This window comes from Thamnophis elegans, chromosome 1 (genome assembly GCF_009769535.1).
Source record: "Thamnophis elegans isolate rThaEle1 chromosome 1, rThaEle1.pri, whole genome shotgun sequence".
Taxonomy (NCBI): domain Eukaryota; kingdom Metazoa; phylum Chordata; class Lepidosauria; order Squamata; family Colubridae; genus Thamnophis; species Thamnophis elegans.
The window spans coordinates 115,502,004-115,524,726 of NC_045541.1; the positions used below are offsets into that span (position 1 = coordinate 115,502,004).

The following is a 22,723-nucleotide window of genomic DNA, read 5'->3' on the forward strand; positions in this document are numbered from 1 at the left end:
TATGTGTCAGTCAACACGTTAACATTTTCAGATAAGATGGAAAAAGGTTAGCAAATACATGATTGGAATAAAAACTACACAAAATCATTTTATTACAACAGACAAATTATGGAATTTGAAAAAATATTGAAAAAGAATAAAAGTGCAATGTATATCCAGTCTCAGCATGTACATGTTATTAAATTAACAATGGGGCACAAATCAGAGGCAGCATTTGTATATTTATTGTATGTGCATTAGAAGAAAAAAAATGGCCGAGGCACACTCCTTTACAATACACATACATAGTCCCAGCCATATCATGTGCAAGAGTATATGGAATCTTATAACTACATCTCTTGGATTATTTTCAGTAAATGTATAAACATGCTGTGATTTGACCATCAGCCATACCCATCCTAATCAAAAGCTGTGATTCCTGGAAGCTGAAAAACATCAGGTCAGTTACTGATTATGGCATAAGATAAATTGTATTGGACATTTAGAGACAGACTTCTACAAGGTTTAGCCATTGTCAGTAGGTGCTCATTTCACATGTATAGTTTTATAATTGACTCATTTTCATATAAGTACAGCATACACTTAACTGTATTTTTCACATTCATTTTTTTAACACGATGCAACAAATTCTATTTTTTTACTGATTATCTCAGTTCCTGCATGACAAAAGTGAAGAATACTGTTTATTTCAATTTCACTGTGATCTCATTCAGCAGAATAGTCATGAACCAAGAAAATCAGCAATATTCCACAGCAACCAATTGCTAATAGGCTACATTGATCTGTTAAGTACTAAATCTGTTAAATACAGTGGGGCAAAAAAGTATTTAGTCAGCTACCAATTGTGCAAGTTCTCCCACTTAAAAAGATGAGAGAGGCCTGTAATTGACATCATTGGTAGACCTCAACTATGAGAGACAAAATGAGAAAACAAATCCAGACAATCACATTGTCTGATTTGGAAAGATTTTTTTTTACAAATTATGGTGGAAAATAAGTATTTGGTTAATATCAAAAGTTCATCTCAATACTTTGTTATATATGCTTTGTTGGCAATGACAGAGGTCAAACATTTTCTGTAAGTCTTCACAAGGTTGGCACACACTGTTGCTGGTATATCGGCCCATTCCTCCATGCAGATCTCCTCTAGAGCAGTGATGTTTTGGGGCTGTCGCTGGACAACACGGACTTTCAACTCCCTCCAAAGGTTTTCTATGGGGTTGAGATCTGGAGACTGGCTAGGCCACTCCAGGACCTTGAAATGCTTCTTACGAAGCCACTCCTTCATTGCCCGGGTGGTGTATTTGGGATCATTGTCATGCTGAAAGACCCAGCCACGTTTCATCTTCAATGCCCTTGCTGATGGAAGGAGGTTTGCACTCAAAATCTCACGATACATGGCCCATTCATTCTTTCCTGTACATGGATCAGTTGTCCTGGTCCCTTTGCAGAGAAACAGCCCCAAAGAATGATGTTGCCATCCCCGTGCTTCACAGTAGGTATGGTGTTCTTTGGATGCAACTCAGCATTCTCTCTCCTCCAAACATGATGAGTTGTATTTCTACCAAACAGTTCTATTTTGGTTTCATCTGACCATATGATATTCTCCCAATCCTCTTCTGGATCATCCAAATGCTCTCTAGCAAACTTCAGACGGGCCCGGACATGTACTGGCTTAAGCAGGGGGACACGTCTGGCACTGTAGGATCCGAGTTCCTGGAGGCGTAGTGTGTTAGTGATGGTAGCCTTTGTTACGTTGTTCCCAGCTCTCTGCAGGTCATTCACTAGGTCCCCCCGTGTGGTTCTGGGATTTTTGCTCACCGTTCTTGTGATCATTTTGACCCCACAGGGTGAGATCTTGCATGGAGCCCCAGATCGAGGGAGATTATCAGTGGTCTTGTATGTCTTCCATTTTCTAATTATTGCTCCCACAGTTGATTTCTTCACACCAAGCTGCTTGCCTATTGCAGATTCAGTCTTCCCAGCCTGGTGCAGGTATACAATTTTGTTTCTGGTGTCCTTCGACAGCTCTTTTGTCTTCACCACAGTGGAGTTTGGAGTGTGACTGTTTGAGGTTGTGGACAGGTGTCTTTTATAATGCTAACAAGTTCAACCACGTGCCATTAATACAGGTAATGAGTGGAGGACAGAGGAGCCTCTTAAAGAAGTAGTTACAGATCTGTGAGAGCCAGAAATCTTGCTTGTTTGTAGGTGACCAAATACTTATTTTCCACCATAATTTGCAAAAAAATTATTTCCAAATCGGACAATGTGATTGTCTGGATTTGTTTTCTCATTTTGTCTCTCATAGTTGAGGTCTACCTATGATGTCAATTACAGGCCTCTCTGATCTTTTTAAGTGGGAGAACTTGCGCAATTGGTGGCTGACTAAATACTTTTTTGCCCCACTGTACATATGCAACATTAATATTGGCAATAATCCAGAAAGCTTTGCAAGAAATTGTGTGCATTTCAGTGGATCCTACCTACCTGAAATTACTAGAGGAAACCACCAGGAATTTGACATAAAGCTATCGTCCATATGCAAGCATGCAGAAGGCATAAACATTTTCATCTGAATTCATATATTAAACCATGGGCTTTACATGTATGGTTTGCTTAAACATTAATTATTTGAAAAACAAAACACTATTTGTTAAGGTTCACACAATAGGCTAAATCAAAATAAAAGTTTGATTTTAATTCAGTTTATAAGCCACATGGCCAGGTTTGCACAGCATACTCTGACTCTGAAGACAGATAGGAAGTAGTGAGGTACTTCCTGAAGCAAAGGCAATGCCTTTCATTAACTCTGATTATGAGTCTATTGCAATCATTTGGGCATCATATTAACAATTCAGAAATTGTTATAAATAATATCCAAAGGAATTATATCATTTTTTCTTCTCATGAAATCTGTTACAGTACAATATACATAAAGACTATAGAACTTTTGTTAAAACCCAGGATAGTTTGAAAAACATTTTTGAAAAATGGAGGCTGGAGTTGGGGAAAGGACTGGGTTTGAAAAGGAAAGTGGGCAAAGGTGATTGACATGACTTAACAGGCCTTTAATTAGGGCTGAGTCAATTACTATTCAGCAAAGGGCAAATATCCCATTTTTAGGTAAATCATCTGATAAAGAAACACACAAAAGTAGAAACAATTAACAAAACATTACAATAGTCCATATATTTTGTCTAGCATTAAAACAGTATGTCAAAAACAGTATTAATATAAATATAATAAAGCATTTCCTGAGGCAAATAGTGTCACTTTTTTCTAAAAGTTTTATTACAGAGCAGCACAGAAGGGGTTTCATGGTAATCCTGACCTTCATAATCAATTGCCTATGCAATCAGAACATAAGACATACAAACTAGAAGTAGTTCACAGATTTATCACTTAACAGTTTAAGTGAATGTATACTTCAGGCTCCTGAAAAAAGGAAGCATCAGGAAGTTTGGTAGTTCTTCATATCTACAGTAAAGGTTCTCAGCAAAATAGATTCCATTGCCCAAATTCTGTAGACCAGGAAGAGGGTTAGTGCAGCAACCCAGGTTCTCATTGGAGAGAGAAAAAAAGAAAGAATTCCATATGTCTTCAGTAAGAAGTAACAGGAAAAGACTTGCCAGAAAAATAGAAGTAACATGATTAAATGGATGGGCACAGTCCAATATGGTTTGATAAGATACAGATGAGAACGAAAACACTGGCCTTGGCAACGCAGCAACAGGCACCAACATGTGTACGCCATCAGTGGTAGGTTGAAAAATAACACCTATCAAACAAAAACATCCTTTGAGCACATGCAGGAATATGAATACATAGAATTACTCTGAACACTAAGCACATGAAGCCATAAATAAAATGCACATATTGTAGATCTATAATGGTATAAGAATAACAATCTGTAACTTTACAATAAAGTAGTATTAGCTCATCTGGCCATGTTCCCTGTCTGGTCTTCCTTGCATGATGACAAGATCTCAGCCTCCTATAGCAAGGTTTCATCTAGCTATACTAACTAAGCTGTAACTAAGCTGGTGACTAAGAAAATTAGCAAACGTGACAACAAATAGCCACTTTCTTCCTGGAACACTTTTAAAACATTGCCCTACTTAAACTTTATCTTTCAGGTTTGTACACTTCAGAATCTTACAATAAGCTGAAAAGCATCCATTTTTTAAAAATTATACCTTCACATATTTAGAAACAATATATGTTACACATTTCAGTGGGAGAACACTTGTGGATTTAGCACACTCTGAAAACCATAGATTACATATTAAAAAAAGAATTGATGAATTTATTGTCAAATAGTGGGGAATTAAACATACTTGTGAAAGAGAAGCTCATTCATATTTCTCAGCAGGAATTTCTGTTGATCACTACAAACATGTAGAGGGTACTGTGGGTCCATGGCAGGAAACTAGCCTACATCAGTTTTTTTCAAATTTGACTAATTTAAGATATGTGGCTGTGGACTTCAATTCTGGGAGTTGAAGTCCTCAATATCTTAAAGTTGCTGAGTTTGGCTGGTGGGGTGGAGATGACATAAACCAATAAAGGAGAATATTTGTAACTCAGAATTGAAATGAGGGGTCCTTGGTGCTTTCTGAGCTTGGTTGTTTTCTTGCTGACGTTTCATTATCTAAACTAGATAGCATCTTCCTATGATGTTTCCTTGTTTGGGTAATGAAACATCTGCAAGAAAACAACCAAGCTCAGTACCAAGGATCCATCAAAATGACCTACAATTAACTTTTAACAAAAGCAATGAGGTTATGGCTGTCCCCAAGTTAAATAAAAACTGCAATTACAAAAGGTTTCTCCATTGGGAAAATACAGAAAGTTGGCTTAATATACGCTATATTGCCAAAAGTATTCGCTCACCTGCCTTTACTCGCATATGAACTTACTGTAAGTGACATTCCATTCCTAATCCATAGGGTTCAATATGACATCGGTCCACCCTTTGCAGCTATAACAGCTTCAACTCTTCTGGGAAGGCTGTCCACAAAGTTCAGGAGTGTGTTGATGGGGATTTTTGACCATTCTTCCAGAAGCGCATTTGTGAGGTCACACACTGATGTTGGACGAGTTTACGTGACCTACTACTTCATGGCTGAGTTGCTGTTGTTCCCAAATACTTCCATGTTCTTATAATACAGCTAACAGTTGACTGTGGAATATTTAGGAGTGAGGAAATTTCAAGACTGGATTTGTTGCACAGGTTGCATCCTATCACAGTTCCACTATCACAGTTCCATTAGCATGCCTAGGTACTTGATTTTATACACCTGTGGCCATGGAAGTGATTGGAATACTTGATTCTGATTATTTGGATGGGTGAGCAAATACGTTTGGCAATATAGTGTATGTAAATACAATTTCAAAATAGAACTTTAGCAGTATCAACAGATCTTCATGAGATAAAATGGAAAAAGCAGATCAATCCTCAAGCAAATCTATCTATTGAGGTAGATGTCCATAAGATGCTCTCTGTGGAACTGCTCTGACAAATGTTCAAAATATCATCTTGTGTAAAGCTGCAACAATCAGGCCCGTTGCGTTTCACATTTATTTATTGCCTTACCTGAACTTCAGTACGGATCTGTGGATAGGTCTTGAAGTGCAGGAGATTATAAAATCCTATAAGGACTGGGGCCCAATTATTTGAAAGTGTGTCTCCTTTCAAGAAGCACAGCCTGGAGGTTTGGGGCCCTAAATGGTTGCCATTTCTCCTGCCCCCTTGACAAAGTTTTCTTCCCCTTCCTTTGTAGTATGCTTGGCCATTTACACTTGCCCTGCCTTTTACTAAAATGGGACTGTCATTTGCATCCACAAGTGGGTTAGCAGGAACACAGGAAAGAATATTTCGATAGAACTAGCAAGACTTACTACAGTGGCCTTCCTTAGTAGGCTTATTGGCTCCTTCTTTTAGCTATTGGTGAATTGTCAAAATGTTATTTTGCCTAATACTTGGCTTTCCTGCTACAAATATTTATAATATAGGTCTTAGTTCTTGTGTTTGTCATTACGGTTTTTGTGTGATTTTTTTTGTAAATAAATAAAATGTTATAATAAATAAGCGCCATGGAAGTCTTACTGTCAAAAGGCAGAAAAGGGAGGGAGACATAAGCTCTAAACAAATACATACCTACTCCAACATTATGCTATGGAATTAACAATTCCATGGAAAGTTAAATTTGTTCTGAAGAAATTGTATACATCTAAGTCCACTAAATGTACTAGTGAAGCTTGTTATAATCATATTAACAAACAATGCTGCCTCTAAGTTTTTTTTTTAAAAAAATGTTGTAACATATTTAACTATTGGGGGGGGGGGGGTCAGAAGATTGTTATCAAAAACTATGCTGAGAGTCCTACCTGTAAAATTCCAACAAGGAAGGTTGAGCTGCCTTCAAAGAACTGGCCATTAACAATTAACCCAAAAGAAAAGCAGATGCCCACATGACCTTCTATAAGCTCACCAATGAACCAGGGTCCTGATAGGGAAAAAATGGTATTATATTAAGGATATCCACAGTGTTAAACAAGTATTTTTCCAGTTTGAAATCCTTGCTAATAATCACTAGGACAAAAAGATCCATGTAGGTAACAAACTCTTGTAAATAATGCCATTTGATCAGTATAATCTATTCAGTTAATTAATTCACACATCAAACTATGCCTTGGTCACAATATTATACACTATGGTTTTAAAATCCCAATGGGAATGGTTTGTTCAACAAATTAAATCAGAACCAAACCAACCACATTATTGTGATTATTGTGATGTGTGAATTTAGTGAGTAAGATTTTTAAAATTAGACATAAAGGATTTGAAATTTTTTTATATGTTATTATTTTTTACATTTCGTAAGCAAAATCACAAAGTTTACAATATACAATATACAAGTACAAATACTTTAAAATATAACTTTTACTCTCATAATACACATTTTAAAGAGATGCTGGGTTTCAATAAGTAGATATGATTAAGAAATGTGGATTTGGCCATTACTTCTGTCATGGACTCAGTGGCCAAATCTATAAAAAACAGAGATGCAGTACATTAAAAGCTGCATCATAAGCAGCAAACAGTAATATTGGAAAATATAAACAGTGAAGAGTTGAGCAAAATTATTAGAAACATCTTAGTTTTGAGCAAGAATGCTGCCTTTTTATCAATGCAAAGAGAACAGTCCTCAATTTATGATCACAATTGGGACCAAAGTTAAGCAATATGATTGTTGAGTGAGTTGTATGCAATTTTATGAATTTGTTGTCATGGTTATTAAGCAGATCACTGTGGTCATTAAGCAAATCAAGTGACTGCAGAGAAGCTGCAATGGTTGTAAGTGTGATGAGTAGTCATCAGTCACTTTTTAGCATTGTCATGTCTTCAAATGGTCATTAAATTAATAGTCATAAGTACAGGAGTATCTGTGTATGCTTCTCAATAATCCTATACACAGGAATCCTTGGCAGCTACTGCATACAAAGCTCACCATTTCATCTTCTTGGTATGTACTGCCTAATAAATCATCTCATACGTATCAGTTACGCATAATAACAAGTCAAGTTAGATCTTGAATAGAGGGCTTTCAGAAAATTACAGGACTATAAGCTAGACTGAGAAGCTGAAAAACTATCCTGGAAAAGGGCAGGAGTAAACTGTTCTTATACTGCAATCAAGAAAACCATCTATTATCCATACTCTGCAGCTCGACTTACAACAGTTCCTTTTGTGATAGTTCAAAGTTACAACAGTGCTGGAAAAAGTGATTTATAACCGTTTTTCCCACTTATGACCATTGCAGCATTCTAATAGTCACGTGATCAAAATCCAGACCCTTGGCAACTGACTCATATTTATGACTGTTGCAGCGTCCCAGAGTGATCAAGTTTTGCGACCTTCTGACACGCAAAGTCAATAGGGAAGCCAGATTCACTTCACAACGGTGTCACTAACTTAACAGCTGCAGTGATTCACTTAAGAACAGTGGCAAGAAAGTTGTAAAATGGGGCAAAACTCTGAACAACTGCCTCGTTTAGCAACAGAAATTTTGGGCTCAATTCTGGTCGTAAGTCAAGGACTACTGTACGTTATGTGTCCATGAAATTATCAGAAGGTGAGCTCTACTAGAAGATTTTCCTGTTTTTAAAAAAATCTATGAAATGTTTGGGTTTTTAAAAATCTAAATTATGCCAATACATGGTTCAAATGGTTACATTTGTAAGAATTCATTATTTTTTCATTTAGAACCCTATTAAAATGTTTTGCAATAAAGTCTTTAGAAATTAATAAACTGCTTTTCACATTCTTTGCACTTACCTAGAACAGTATATAAATTCAGCACCAGAAACGAGTAGAAGAATAAATCTATTTTGCTCAGGACATGAAGAGAAAAAGAGGTTCGTACTGCCACACCCGGAGGTTCTGAAACAGTAACATAATCTCAGTTCTAAATTATTGCTTGCTACTGCTGAAAACATACCAGGCCACAATTTTAGAAAGTGACATATCAACAACAGCTAGTGAAAAGTTGGATTAGAACCAGTGTTCCACTTGTTCTAGAAAGTACAGTATTGGACTAGAATTAGAGACAATCTGGTTTATGTCTATTCTTAGCCACAAAAGTTATTCAAGTGATTTTGGAGCAATCACTCTCAATTCAGTTAACCTTACAGATTATTGTGAGGAAAAATTAGAGCAGTGCAACATACATTGCTTTGAATTCCTAAAGGAAAAGTATATAGAAATGTGACAAATTGTAAGAATAAAATATGTCCTAAATGTATTTGTCCAAATAATTCAAGATGTACAATACAACTGCCCCACCCCCCTTAGGTTTTTAAATATTTAGATGTGAATACCACAAACATGTCACAAATAAAAATAAGAGAAATCCTAATATTTATCCGAATATTTTAAAATGAACTATTCTGATATTAGAATTGTGTGATTAAAAATTAGCCCAATTCAAATGGTGTCATCAGTTTTCTAATAATATTCTTATTAGAAAACATCAGCCTGTGTGACAGAATCTTGTAGCTATGAAAGAGTCACAAATGACCTGCTGATGTTTTTCCCATCATCATGTTGTCCAAATTTTGCAGGAGCAAAATTCTGGAAGTACAAAGGAGGCTAGCTGAGTACAGCTTATAATCAATATCTATCTTCCATATTTGGGACAATGTAGGGACTGACATAGGCATGGAACAATTTAAAAAAAATAGTTTCATTTAAACCGTGTACACCAATGTTACTGCCATCATTACTGATATTATAATCAGCTCTAGGCAAATTAAAAGATCCTCAATGACAACTAAGACAAGTGAGAGTTCCAAATAGAAGTTCATTTGGAAAGTTGTTTAAAGCATTTCATTCATGTATAAAAAACACAGTATGACAAGTATGTTGAGCATGGCTTCTGGAATTCTTTATCAGCAGTGGCCAAATACAGAAGGGACTATGTTTTCTTCTATGTAACAAAATAACATGTTGTGTCTCTTTGTGTTTCTGCTCTCTTGCCAGGACTGCTTGACTGTGTTTGTGTGCATGTTTCCCTGTGAAACATAGGGCAGGCTGCATACTCTCCACTCTGGGACAAATGATCAGGGGAGCAGGTCAACTATCTCTCTGAGTAGGAGTGTGAATTTTTCTTTGTAATATTTTTCTCTGCAGCCTCCAGTTGAATCTGGCCTGTTACTAAGCTATATCTTTCTTTTGCTGGGGTTTTCCATGATGGTTAACATTAGGTTCATTCTGTTCAGTCTTCAGAGACTTAATCTGGATAATTACTGAGAGAACTGAGATCCTCTTCCATAATTTATTTTCAACATGTCATTAGGCTTGAAAGAAGAAAAATGAAATGGAGAGGGGACGAAAGGAAAAAAGATCAGCAAAATTGCTCTTACTTTTAAATTTAGGTTTTGCTCGAAACCGGAAAAAAATCAGCAAAGCAACTTGAAATATAATTGTCAATACAAAGAGTGTTCGTACCTGGAAAAAAAAGTCAAAAGCGGTATGATATATTTTGAAAATGAAAAAAGAAAAAGGTCAGCTACAGTACTATTAACTAACTTTTTCTATTATTAATAAATATATGAACGGAAGCTACTTCTCTCCTGTACTACAAAGAATTTCCTAGAGACAATAAAAAAAGGTTAGGAAGGAAACAAAAAGACCAGAAGGCAACCTGCTGTCAAAACCCGATATACTGTAAGCAGGAACTGCCACCAGACAATCAAACAGGAAACAATACGCTAATCAAGAAACTTCCAAGAAAACCACCACCAAAAATGGCAGGGCAGACCACTGTATCTAAACCAAGAGCAAACCCCACACTCACTTGCACTGATGAAGTTACCTAGTTGGGTAATGTAAACTCTGCAAGGAAACAACCAAACTCAGAGACCACCGATGATCTCATAGAGGGCAGGCTTTCTGATAACCTGTTCCAGAGCAACGTAGGGCCTCACAGGCACAACCAGCACCTTGGGTTGCATACAGAAGCCAATCAGCAGCCAGTGCAGCTCCAAAAGTAACAGGATCATCCAAGTATACAGAGATACAACCATCACAGCACAGTCCACCACATTTTCTACTAAACGTTGCAGCCAAAAGATAATAATGTTTATCTACCAGATCTATCTATCTATCATCCATCCATCCATCCATTCATCATTTATCAATGTATAGATTTATATGGCTGCCCATCTTAAACAAGGTAACGTTGGATGGTGTACAATAAGTAAATTTTTATACAATAAGTAATAAACAAGGATTTCCATGAATGCCAGTCTGGTACCGGATGTAATTGAAGGTACTGGTGGTCACCACTGGGATTCCCCCACCCCCCAACCTGTGTCGGTAGAGAAGGCATGCTGCCGTCTCCATTGGCCTAAGTATTCTAGCTGGTGGTGACCAGGAAAAGGGCTTTCTCTGTTGTTGCATCTGCCCTCTGGAACATCTTGCCTCCCAGAGAGAGGTCAGCCCCAACCCTCCTTACTTTTCGTACAAGACTAAGCTCTGCCAATTAGTTTGGGGCCCCAATGGGGAAACAGCACAGTGCAGGTAGTTGCTCTATTAACAACACATCCTATCTCCTCCCTCATACTACACCTACCCTCATCTTTTAATTCCACTGTAGTAGTTGACTTTTATTTATGTTTTTAATTTATGTACTTTTTATCTTTTATGGTTGTAAGCCTTCCACAGTTACCTTGAAGTAAGAAGGGAAGCCAATAACTTTTACAAATAAATAAATAAATTCTATTACACCTGCCTTCTCCCAACTTCCTTTCACACTTTTTCCCATTGCTGCTCAGACTTCACTGGACCCATCAGCTTTTGCTGCAACGCTGCTACTTATGTGGGGTGAGATCTGCGCTGTGCCTGTTCACAACTCCACCCTAGAGGGTCCCAGGGGTAGGAGAAGGTGAGAGGAAGCTTGTTTCAAATGCACCACATATATATTTTGCCAATACAAACAACCTGCCCATCTTTTCCCGACTTCTGGGTGCAGACAGATCAGTTTGTATTAGCAAGTGTGCAATTCGAAAGTTCATTAATAATGTCTATATAAGGTAGTCCTCAACTTAAGGCCATAATCAGGACTAGAGTTTCTATTGCTAAGCAAGGGGGTTAAGTGAGTTGTGCCCAATTTCATGACCAATTGTTAAGCAAATCACTGTAGTCATTAAGTGAATCATGTAGTCATTAAGCAAATCTGGTTTCCCTCATTGACTTTGCTTGCAGAAAGCAGGATGGGAAGATTGGAAATGGCAATCAGATGACTCCAGAATGCTACAACTGTCATAAGCAGGTTACCAAGTGTCTAAATTTTGATCATATGATCGTGGGGATGCTGCAACAATTGTAAATGTGAGGATCAGTTGTAAGCAGGGGTGGGTTTCTGCCAGTTCTAACCTCTTCAGTAGAAGAGGTTCTAGAAATCTACCAAACCGGTTAGAAGAGGTTCATCGCGGAGCACCTGCCCCGCCCTCTCGCTCACTTCCCCTGCCCGTTCCGTTGCCGCTTGCAGGCAATAGCACTCCCACTCGGTCACATGGCCGGCAAGCCACTCCCACCCATTCACATGGCCAGCAAGCCACTCCCACCCGGTCACATGGCTGGCAAGCCACTCCCACCCAGTCACATGGCCGGCAAGCCACTCCCATAAAGCAGCCCACACCTACAGAAGAGGTTCTAAAAAAGTTTGAAACCCAGCACTGGTTGTAAGTCATTTTTATCAATGCTGTTGTAACTTTCAATGGTCACTAAACAATTGGTTGTAAATCAAGGACAACCTTTATATCCATCCATCCATTGTTCCCTCCTATCTGAAAGAATACTCACCCATATATAGTGGTCAGTAAGAAGCAGCCAAGATGCCAAAAAACCAAATTTAAGAGAAAGGTTTTCCTCCATAGCAAATGTATGAAACTGAGTGGCACTTCTACCACTGATATCCTAAAAACAGGACCAAAACAAGGATTAATGAACTTTTCAGGACTATGCTCCATTTTTTAGCCCCCCTCCCATGTATCCCCACCCAAAGCGGAGATTTCTATTAGATCAGTCTGCCATTTTGTACAAATCAGGTTTCCAGTCCTCATCTTCCCATAGATCTGCTATTAATTAGCCCACCGACCCGCTATTCTAGCAGTGCCTTCTCTTATTCCCATAAACTCATACAGTCTTTGATGGTCCTGTGTCCTATGACATACCTGCCAATCTTCTCAGCACCTCCCTCTCTTCCAATAATCAGCCTACCTTACTTCTTTTGAAAACAATTGGATTTTCTACACTACATTTTTTCTAAAATTCCTTATCTTAGTAACACCCCGTCCTCCAAATTTCTACATGCCTCCATTCAATTCTTGCACTTCTGTTCTCTGACACAATATGGCATTATAGGAAAGCAACTAATAACTATTAATAAAGTATCCAGTTTACTAGGTAAAGGTAAAAGTTCCCCCACACATGCGTGCTAGTTGTTTCCGGCTCTAGGGGCAGTGCCCATCTCCGTTTCTAAGCCAAAGAGACAGTGCTATCCAAAGACATCTCCATGGTCATGTGGCCGGAATGACTAAACACCAAAGGTGCATGGAGGGCTGTTACCTTCCCACCAAAGTGGTCCCTATTTTTCTACTTGCATTTTTTATGTGCTTTCAAACTGCTAGGTTGGCAGAAGCTGGGACATGTAACAGGAGCTCACTCTGTTACGTGGAGCTAGGAATTTGAACCGTTGAACTGCCAACCTTCTGATCGACAAGCTCAGCATCTTAGCCACTGAGCCACTGTGTCCCTGGTGACAACTAAGGTATATTGTAATGGCAGACTTGTATACTTAAGGTTCTTGTTATTCGTTGTTTAAATATTTTCTCTTAGTCCTTACCGTAGCATTTAATTTTGGCCATATCATTGAATGGTTGCTCCATTCTATGTTTCACTGTTTAACTGTGCTGCCAGTAATTAGAATAGAATAGAATAACAGAGTTGGAAGAGACCTTGGAGGTCTTCTAATCCAACCTCCTGCTTAGGCATGATACCCTATACTACTTCAGACAAATGATTATCCAACATCTTCTTTAAAATATCCAGTGTTGCAGCATTTACAACTTCTGGAGGCAAGTTTTTCCACTGATTAATTGTTCTAAGTGTCAGGAAAGTTTGAGACAATGCCAGTCATTGTTTACATTTTCTTTCTCATTCTTTTCCAGAATGGCAGGTTCCCCAACTGTTTGGGGTAGTAGAATCATTTGAAAGGACATTGAAGGTATTAACATAAAATGCCTGCTAAGGTGGCTTGCCCAGTCAGAAAATATCCATTTACCAGAAGGAGCCATGGTGGCACAGTGATTAGAATGCAGCTATTGCAGGTTAACTCTGCCCAATTCCTGGAGTTTGATCCTGACCAGCTGAAGGTTGACTCAGCCCTTCATCCTTCTGATGTCAGTAAAATAAGACCCAGATTGTTGGGGGCAATATACTGACATTTATAAACTGCTTAGGGTGTGCTGAAAAGCCCTATTAAATGGTTTGTAAGTTTAAGGACTACTGCTAGTGAGAGGCTGCTATCATCTTCCTACATGAATCTCCTCCTCCTCTCCCTTCCTCCTCCTTTTTTGCAATACCCAGTTCTGAGAAAGCTCTGCAATATACTGATGATATTTATATTTTGGAAACAAAGTATTCTGTTTGAGGTTTGCTTTGCAGCATGCTAGCTTCCCATTTAATTTTTGATATTACAATATTTTTTTAAAAATGAACTTGGCTATGGACCCTGATGAGTGTTTAGAAACATCCGTGGATATATTGGTGTCTATAAATACCATGTTGTTGAAACATACCTATTCTTTTACTACATCTACTGCTCCTACTTAGAAAGGCTGGAAGACAGCAATATCCCCAAGGTTACCTATTGAATAATCATAGAAAAGAAATTCTGCCAAATGCATTTTTTCTGCCAAACATATGATAGAATGATGAATAATAGCAAAAAACTCACTGCAACAGTTACAGCTATCTGATGAAATCCGTGACTGTAGTTTTGGGGGGACCATTTCAGGACATAGAGTGGTCCAGACACCTGAATAGCATCTCCAAGATAAATGTCATCAATCATGATCTTGACAAATTTGATAGGAGAAGGAGAGAAGGCCAAAATTCTAAGTACAAGAATATAGTGGGACTTATTAATGGTATCACACATATGCTTAAATTAAAAGCCACTATATAGCGTATTTTTTGGAGTATAAAACGTTCCTTTTTCCCTCAAAAAAGAGACTGAAAATTTGGTGTGTCTTATACACTGAATACATTTTTTTTGCCTCCTGAAACCCTGCCCCTTCACCAAAATGGCCGTGCAGAGCCTCTAGGAAGCTTTCAGAGAGCTCCTGGGGGATGGGGAGGGCAGAAATGAGCAAAAAATGGGCCATTTTTTGCTCGTTTTTGCCCCCCCCCCCCGGAACACTCTACAAGCCTCCTAAGGGGTATTCATGCCCTTTTTTTGAAGAAAAAAATGGGCCCCTTTTCCCTGAAAAATGGGCCATTTTGGGGGAGGTTTGCAGAATGTAAAAACTTTTTTTAAAAAAATTTGCCTCTTCAAAACCTTGGTGCATCTTATACTCTGAAAAATACGGTATGTAGTATAATGCTATAGGAGAAAAACATATTACCCTCACTGAAGTATTTATAATAATTTACTATCTCATTATGGTCTTGACTGTGATCAATAAAGGCTAGAAGTTGTAGAATGATTGTTTGGGAAACCAATGTAAAATAAAAATGTAGTTAGAAATAGCAGTACAGTGAAAGAAGAATGCAAGGGAACATAACACCAGGATTTTTTCCAGCCATTGCTCACTAGTATCACCTGCACATTCTGACAGATAAATGAGGTGATAAAAATAATTTCAGATTTTATTATTGTTTGAGACAGTGTCACACAGTACAGAAAGAACCATATTTCTATGGTATTCCTTTCTGAATTAACAATACAAATGCTAGTACTTCTTTGTAAGACTGCTACCTTCCAATAAAATAAATTTTTGCTAAAGTGCACTTTCTTTTACAATTCAAACCTCTGCAGTTCAAAAGTAAGCACCAATGGAATCTATGTTCTTAACAACAGATTCTGACTCAAGTTATGCAAGTATTTCTCCTCTTTGCGGTGTGTTTTGTGCAAGAGAGGGAGAACTAAGTGACTGCAAGTACTCTAAATTTATTTTTTACTTAAAATGCTGTGTAAACCCAGATTTTCGTATGTTGTCCGAAATTAGATATTTTGTTGCTAGGCAAAGCAACTACCATTATTTTGCCAGAAGAAAGATGGGTTCCTAGAGCATTGACAAAGCAGAGCAGAAGAAACTTCTTTGTTTGTCTCAGTCTTTTTCATCATTCACAGCATGCAAGGAATTAAAGGATTTAACTGTTCCTTCTCCCGATACATCCTACACTAATTGAGCCACTATATTTTCTCTATTTTTTACATTTTTTTAAAAAAAGTAATACAGAAGCAATGAGAAAGTTAGCTGAGATATATTTAGACTTTGCAGCAAAGGTGATGCAAGCAACTGCAAGAGTGATTAATTGAACTGGCTATAGGATGACTGGCAGGTTTGCTCCCACATCATTGCTAATCAAAACACATAAGTTACCTAATATGGGTAGAATGAAGAATTCTCTGCAGTGGTTCATGAGCATAGCTACTATAAAGGTATGATTTAGGATTGGTGATAAGAACTACAGGCCATTCTTCAAATTTCAGGTCAGCAAAACTGAAGAGATCGTGATCAAAAGCAAGAATCCGATACCTAATATTCAACAATTAAAATAATATTTTAATTAACAAAGAACATCTTAAACAATACAAGCCCATTATTAAGATATTTATTTACTTATTTTATTAATTTTATACGCCACCCATCTTCCTGATTAGGTGACTCTGGACAGCTTAGAGATCATGAAAAGATAAATAGAAAAGCAGGTTTAAAAAAAAAAAACTATGAAAAATAAACAAACCAGGAACCAAGAGATGGATGGTACAGGGATGACATTGTCTTATCCCGTTAGCCATCTCCAGTGATGACCACTCCCCTCATGGCCTCAAACTAGTTACCCAAGCCATGTTTTAATACTCTTCTGGAAGGCCAAAAGAGTGGGAAAGTTTTCCCTGCTAGTGGTGCAGAAGGGACCACAGTGAAAAACACTCTTCTCTTAGACCTGCCCACTTGACCTAGTAGATGGGGTCCATAGTAGACCTCTTCTGTTGGTTTGAATGGAGTGAGTTAGCCCCTTAGGGGCTAGATGGCTCCTCTGTTACCCTTGACCCATGTAATATAGGGCTTTAAAAGCAATAACCAACACTTTGAACTGGACCCAAAAGCAAACTGGTAACCAATGCAGCTTGTGAAATAGCTGTGTTATATGTGCCGCTCTAGAGGCCTATAGAACTGGGCATGCTGCTGCATTTTCTGCACTCGCTACAGCTTCTGAATGCTCTTTAAGGATAGCCCCATGTAGATAATCGATAATCCAACCAAGAGATGATTAGGGCATTATTTACTATGTGCAATCCCCCATGATAAGGGCACAACTGGCACCCAACACAAAGTTATGCAAAGGCCCCTCTAGTCATGATTGCCACTTGATCTTCAAGCAAGAGTCATGAGTCTAGAAGAACCTCCAGTTTACATACTGAGTCTTTCGGGGGTAGTGCAACCCCATCCAGAACTAAAAATGATAAACAATTGGATCCTGAGGACCCTTGCACCCACAACCACTCTGTCTTGCTGAGGGTTCAGCTGAAGCTTGGTCTTCCCTATCCAGACCCTTATAGCTTCCAGGCACTGAGAAATGACAGAAAATAGAAAAGAAATAAATATTACCTTTGCATTGGAGATTTACTTACTTCCTGCTAGTCTTCCAGTCTCCCAACTCCAGTTCTAAAGTCCCATCAGGATGACGAGTATGAAGGACAGGCATCAGGCCACCCAATGTATGGAAATGCCCACACAAATAAACTAAGGCAAAACTAATCAAAGCAAAATATTTTATTACTGCATAGCATACAATCTCTTTACTTGGAACTTTTACCATTGTAAATTCTCAAAAAAAAAACAGGAAGATAGCAGCTATAATAATAAGAATAAGAAGAAAAACAAACTATGTTTAACTTTTGAAAGGAGTAAAACCACAGAATTAAAAGATGGGTAATTCAAAGCTACAAATGAATCCAAATTCATACTCTGCTATCTAAAAAGCTGAAAATAAAGAGTGGTGTCAACAAAACTATAAAACTGAGAGGAGGAGACCAATACCCTCTGTGTAGACTGAACTAAATCAAGCTGGACTAGCTTCATCTGGCAGTCAATACTGCTCCGGCTCTTTGGAACGAACTCCCCGCGGAGATCCGGACCCTCACCTCCCTTCAGGCTTTCCGTAAAGCCGTTAAAACCTGGCTGTTCCGGCAGGCCTGGGGTTGACGAGTTCCCTTCCCCGCTCGAATTGTTTGACTGTTGATTGTTTTTAAATTTTCTCTGTATCCTGCTTGTTGTGTCTGCCTTGTCTGTACTACCCCCCTCCCCTGGGTTTGTTAGCTGCCCTGAGTCCCTCCGGGAATAGGGCGGTATATAAATGAAATAAACCTATAAACCTATAACCCAATACTGGGCAGGTTTTGCACATTATTGCACAGAACATAACAATATTATAAATTATGAAGCAGATTATGTCAAAAGATAGTAAAGAAATATCAAATTGGTCTGTACTGCCTTGTAACCTGTTGAATAAGTCTCTATAAACTGAGCAGGAGAAGAGAAAGGTGATTTTCTTAATGCCTTTCGTTCACTTAGGAAAGGGCATTGCAACATGAAGAATTATTATTGTTAGAATTATTAGCTTCTAGCCAATTAACAATGTAATTTAAACAATAATTATTTCTTGTTATTCCTTAATACAAAATGAATGAGTAATTTTAAAAAAGAAGAAAGTAAACAATTAATATATTTCCAGAAGTAATAAAAAAATAGTACCGCATGGCTTCTCGTACCCCTGGAGATACAGAGATGATTGATGAAGTAGGGTAATGACCAAACAAAATTGTGTGGTTACTCTCATGGCTTTTTGAGATTAATGCAGACAACTCCTCCATTTTATTCTGAAATGAAAAAAGTGTAAGAGTTTTAATATTAAATTGAAAACAGTCAACACATACATGCAGTTTTTAAACGCAATATTAGTACTGGAAACCATGAGCATCTTTAAAGTCCTAGTTACAAATAATATGTGTAAGCCACCCAGAGTTGCCTCTATCTAGATCAGGAATGTCAAACTCAAGGCCCGCAGCCCGCATCCAGCCCATGGAATGCTTAGATCTGGCCTGTGGGGCTGTCCTGGAAACAGCGAAGGACCAGCCCACAGTGCCTCTGCTAGCAAAAGCAGAGCTCACCCACAGTCCTCCTGAGCTCCATTTTCACTGGCAGAGGGTTGCAGGAGGCCGTTGCAGGTGAAAACGAAGCTTGGGAGCTCATTTTTGCTGGCAGAGTGCTCCGGTCACCATGGGCACACTTGACATGAGTGATGTTGAGCTGGCCACACACCCTGGTCACGTCCCACCAGCCCTCCCGAGGTAAAACACAATTCTGATGCAGCCCTCAAAGAAATTGAGTTTGGTATCGCTCCTCTAGATGAAATGGACAGCACACAAATCTAATAAAATAAAGAAGATCTCCAAATGGTTCCCATTTAACAGTTTATAAAATAATACAGATATTTTTTTTAAATTCCCCAAACACACACAGGGGGTATATGCTGGAGTACAATGACAATTTCTCACATAGGTATCAAGGGAATGCAGGGAAAGGAAAGAAAAAAAGAAAATCTAACATGCTCACGTGAAATAACAAAGCTCACAGTAAATAACCGAAAAGATTACATGTACTCCAAAAAGTTTCTTGTGGTTTTCGTTTTTGAATAACATTACAAATAAAAAAAATCAGTGTTGCGAATTGGTGTGTGTATTAATTTCAGTGATTCAATGAAAACAAACTACTAGAGCTTTGGAATCTGTCCCAGTGCTCTTGAAGTGATTCTGGATAATATATAAAGAAGAAACTGGAAAAATCTTCTAATGTAGTTCATTAAAATATACCAAAACAATGATGTGGTGATCAGAACTGAGGTTGATTTGGGGATTGAATTTATGCTGAATCCAAGGAACAGGGAAGTAAAACTTATTTATATAATGCTATGTCAGCATATCAAGCATAGAAAATTCTCAAAGAGTTTCTAAGCAAAATCTACAGTCTTATGCATATGGAAAATAATGCTAAACATTATAGACAGCTAAAATACTTTCATTATATAATTTAATATAATAAACTATCCTTAATTCTTAGGCTTTACTTCTGTTCAAAAACATATTTAATAGAGATCTGAACAAGGATGCTGAGATCTATAAAATACTATACTGTAATATAAAATATATTTGGCAGAGACTTATTTAGCTACCTTAATTTATGAATTATGGTTATTTGTAACTAAGTATTATTGTGCTACCACGTATGTTTTATTTTTACATTTTGAGGCATCTTTAGATCTGTAAGTAGCTCTCATCCTTTTAATATTTTAAAGTAAATAAAGGACAAGGCATATATACAACTGGGCTGTTTCACAGAAACCTTTTATCTATATTTTAGAATACAGACAGAACTGTGGACTGTGTTTGATCTTTCTAATGCAGCCAAATAATTTTCTATACCACATTGATTTTCATCATATTATAGCAGAATCATCATAGCATATTAACAAAAAATCCCAACAGATTAGCTTAATACTCTTTTTCTAATTATCACTGACAGATTCTCTGAAGAAAATACTTGAGTTTGACAGAGAACTAATAATTTAGGACAATTAGATGGCCTTCCTGTAGAACCCAGCTGTTCTCAAAGATAATTCTGTGACCCAAAGTAAGGATTTTCCCCCCTTTGCAATGAATGCAATGGAGGTCTGTTGCAAAGAAACAATAATAAGGAATGGGTGTTTTGCTAGAGACCTATATGATTGCAAAACTACTTAAATTTCCACTGATCCTTTGTTCCATAGGAAACTAAATCTCACGAAAAGATTTGGTGACTGCATATAAAACTCACGCCATAGGAAACTAAATCAACTCTCTCTTTGAAAATGCTCACTGTTCAGAGACATCAGGTAAATCAACATCATTGACTGGACTACACATCTCAACGGCTGAAAGTAGGAAGAAATACTGTAGGTGAATACAGGCAATCCTTGACTAACGACCACAATTGAGCCCAAAATTTATGTTGCTAAGTGAGACAGTCAAGTGAGTTTTGCCCCATTTTGCCCCATCTTTCTTGCCACACCTTAGTGAATCACTGCAGTTGTTCAGTTAAAATCACGGTGGTTAAGTTAATTTGGGATTCGCATTGATTTTGCTTGTCAGAAGGTCGCAAACGATGATCACATGATCCTGGGGCATTGCAATGTCATAAATATTAACCAGTTGCCAAGCATCTGAATTTTGATCACATGACCATTGGGATGCTCAACAATCATAAGTGTGAAAAACGGTCATAAGTCACTTTTTTCACTGTCGTCACTTCGAACATCACTAAACAAATGGTTGTAAGTTGAGGACTACCTGTACTCATAAGACTTCATCCAGACAGTATAGCCAGACAGTACAGTTAACATATAAGTGGCCTCAATTTTTTTCTGATCTTTTGATTTGATAAAACATTCCTTTTTTTCTAACATTACCGCATTTAACATCCCAAAGAAATTGAAGGGTCTCCTGGGACCTGGATTAAGACTTGCATCCACACAGATAAAAGAATATTTTCCAAAAGATGTTTTATGAACATAATGGAAGGAGCCATCTTTCTGCCATGCAGAATATTTTCTGCAAACAAAAAAAAAAAGGATTTAAGAAAAATACTAATTGAAAGAAAAATATGTTATAGTAGAAGCTTGTAAGAATAACAGAAATAATACAGATACATCTGTGTTCAGTTCATCACCATTCTTTACTTGTCAATAATAATAATAATAATTCGAAAAATCCTCTGATGATGCCAAATGCAGACTTTGTAAAGAAGCTGATGAAACTGTTGATCACATACTCAGCTGCTGTAAAAAAATCGCGCAGACTGATTATAAATTGCGGCACAATTCAGTAGCACAAATGATCCATTGGAATTTGTGCAAAAATTATAATATCAAAACAGCAAAAAACTGGTGGGAACATCAGCCTGAAAAAGTCACCGAAAATCAGATGGTCAAGATCTTGTGGGATTTCCGTATACAAACCGACAAAATACTGGCGCATAATACACCAGATATCACACTGGTTGAGAAAAATAAGGTCACAATCATAGACATCGCAATACCAGGTGATAGCAGGGTCGCCGAGAAGGAACATGAAAAAATCGCAAGATACCAGGACTTAAAAATCGAAATTCAAGGACTATGGCACAAACCAGCAGTGGTAATTGGCACACTGGGTGCTATTCCAAAAACACTGGAATTACATTTAAAACAGTTAAAAATTGACAAAATCACCATCAGTCAAATGCAAAAAGCCGCACTGCTTGGATCTGCACGCATATTACAAAAATACGTTACGACGTCCTAGGCCCCTGGGTGGGGCCCGACTAGTAATCAATGCCAAATCCGGCAAAACAACTGGCCGCTGTGATACAATTGTATAATAATAATAATAATCTGCACGCATATTACAAAAATACGTTACGATGTCCTAGGCCTCTGGGTGGGGTCCGACTAGTAATCAATGCCAAATCCGGCGAAACAACTGGCCATTGTGATACAATTCTGTTGTTGTGATAATAATAATAATAATCACTGCCATCACTGCCCTGTTCTTCGCACCGGCTGCGCACACACATCCCATTGCCTGTTGTGCCGCTCTGCTCGGAATTGCCCGGGCAAGTCCCTCCGGCGCAGCAGACAGGAAGAACAGGGTGGTGACAGCAGCAGCTTTTTTGGCATGTTCGACACCTCCAGTTTTTGGTGGCCTGCAGCCAGCCACCACTGCCAGGAAGCAGCTGGCAAAGAGGCGGCGGCTGGGAGGTTTGTCACAGTCACATTGTACCAGCTGTCACAGGAGAAAGGTAAGCAGCCCAAAGAAAGAGGCAGTCATGGGGGAGGAAGGGGGGCTAG

The 22,723-nt window shown here is 38.1% G+C and overlaps 1 protein-coding gene across 3 annotated transcripts in view; it reads right to left on the reverse strand.

Annotated features, from left to right (window-relative positions):
* Window positions 1–3,206: 3,206 nt before the first annotated feature.
* Window positions 3,207–22,723, reverse strand: part of TMEM62 (transmembrane protein 62) — a 28,787-nt gene continuing 9,270 nt past the window's right edge. For 2 of the 3 annotated variants that reach the window (XM_032228909.1, XM_032228891.1), the window contains exons 5-14: window positions 21,305–21,446; window positions 18,556–18,680; window positions 17,433–17,555; window positions 16,180–16,335; window positions 14,529–14,688; window positions 12,374–12,487; window positions 9,931–10,015; window positions 8,345–8,449; window positions 6,394–6,512; window positions 3,207–3,781 (exon numbers count right to left, since the gene is read on the reverse strand). In XM_032228909.1, coding sequence (XP_032084800.1) covers window positions 3,455–3,781; window positions 6,394–6,512; window positions 8,345–8,449; window positions 9,931–10,015; window positions 12,374–12,487; window positions 14,529–14,688; window positions 16,180–16,335; window positions 17,433–17,555; window positions 18,556–18,680; window positions 21,305–21,446 — 1,456 coding nt within the window. In that variant the 3' untranslated portion in view covers window positions 3,207–3,454. The remainder of the gene's footprint in view (window positions 3,782–6,393; window positions 6,513–8,344; window positions 8,450–9,930; window positions 10,016–12,373; window positions 12,488–14,528; window positions 14,689–16,179; window positions 16,336–17,432; window positions 17,556–18,555; window positions 18,681–21,304; window positions 21,447–22,723) is intronic. The other variant, XM_032228901.1, reaches the window with a different exon arrangement.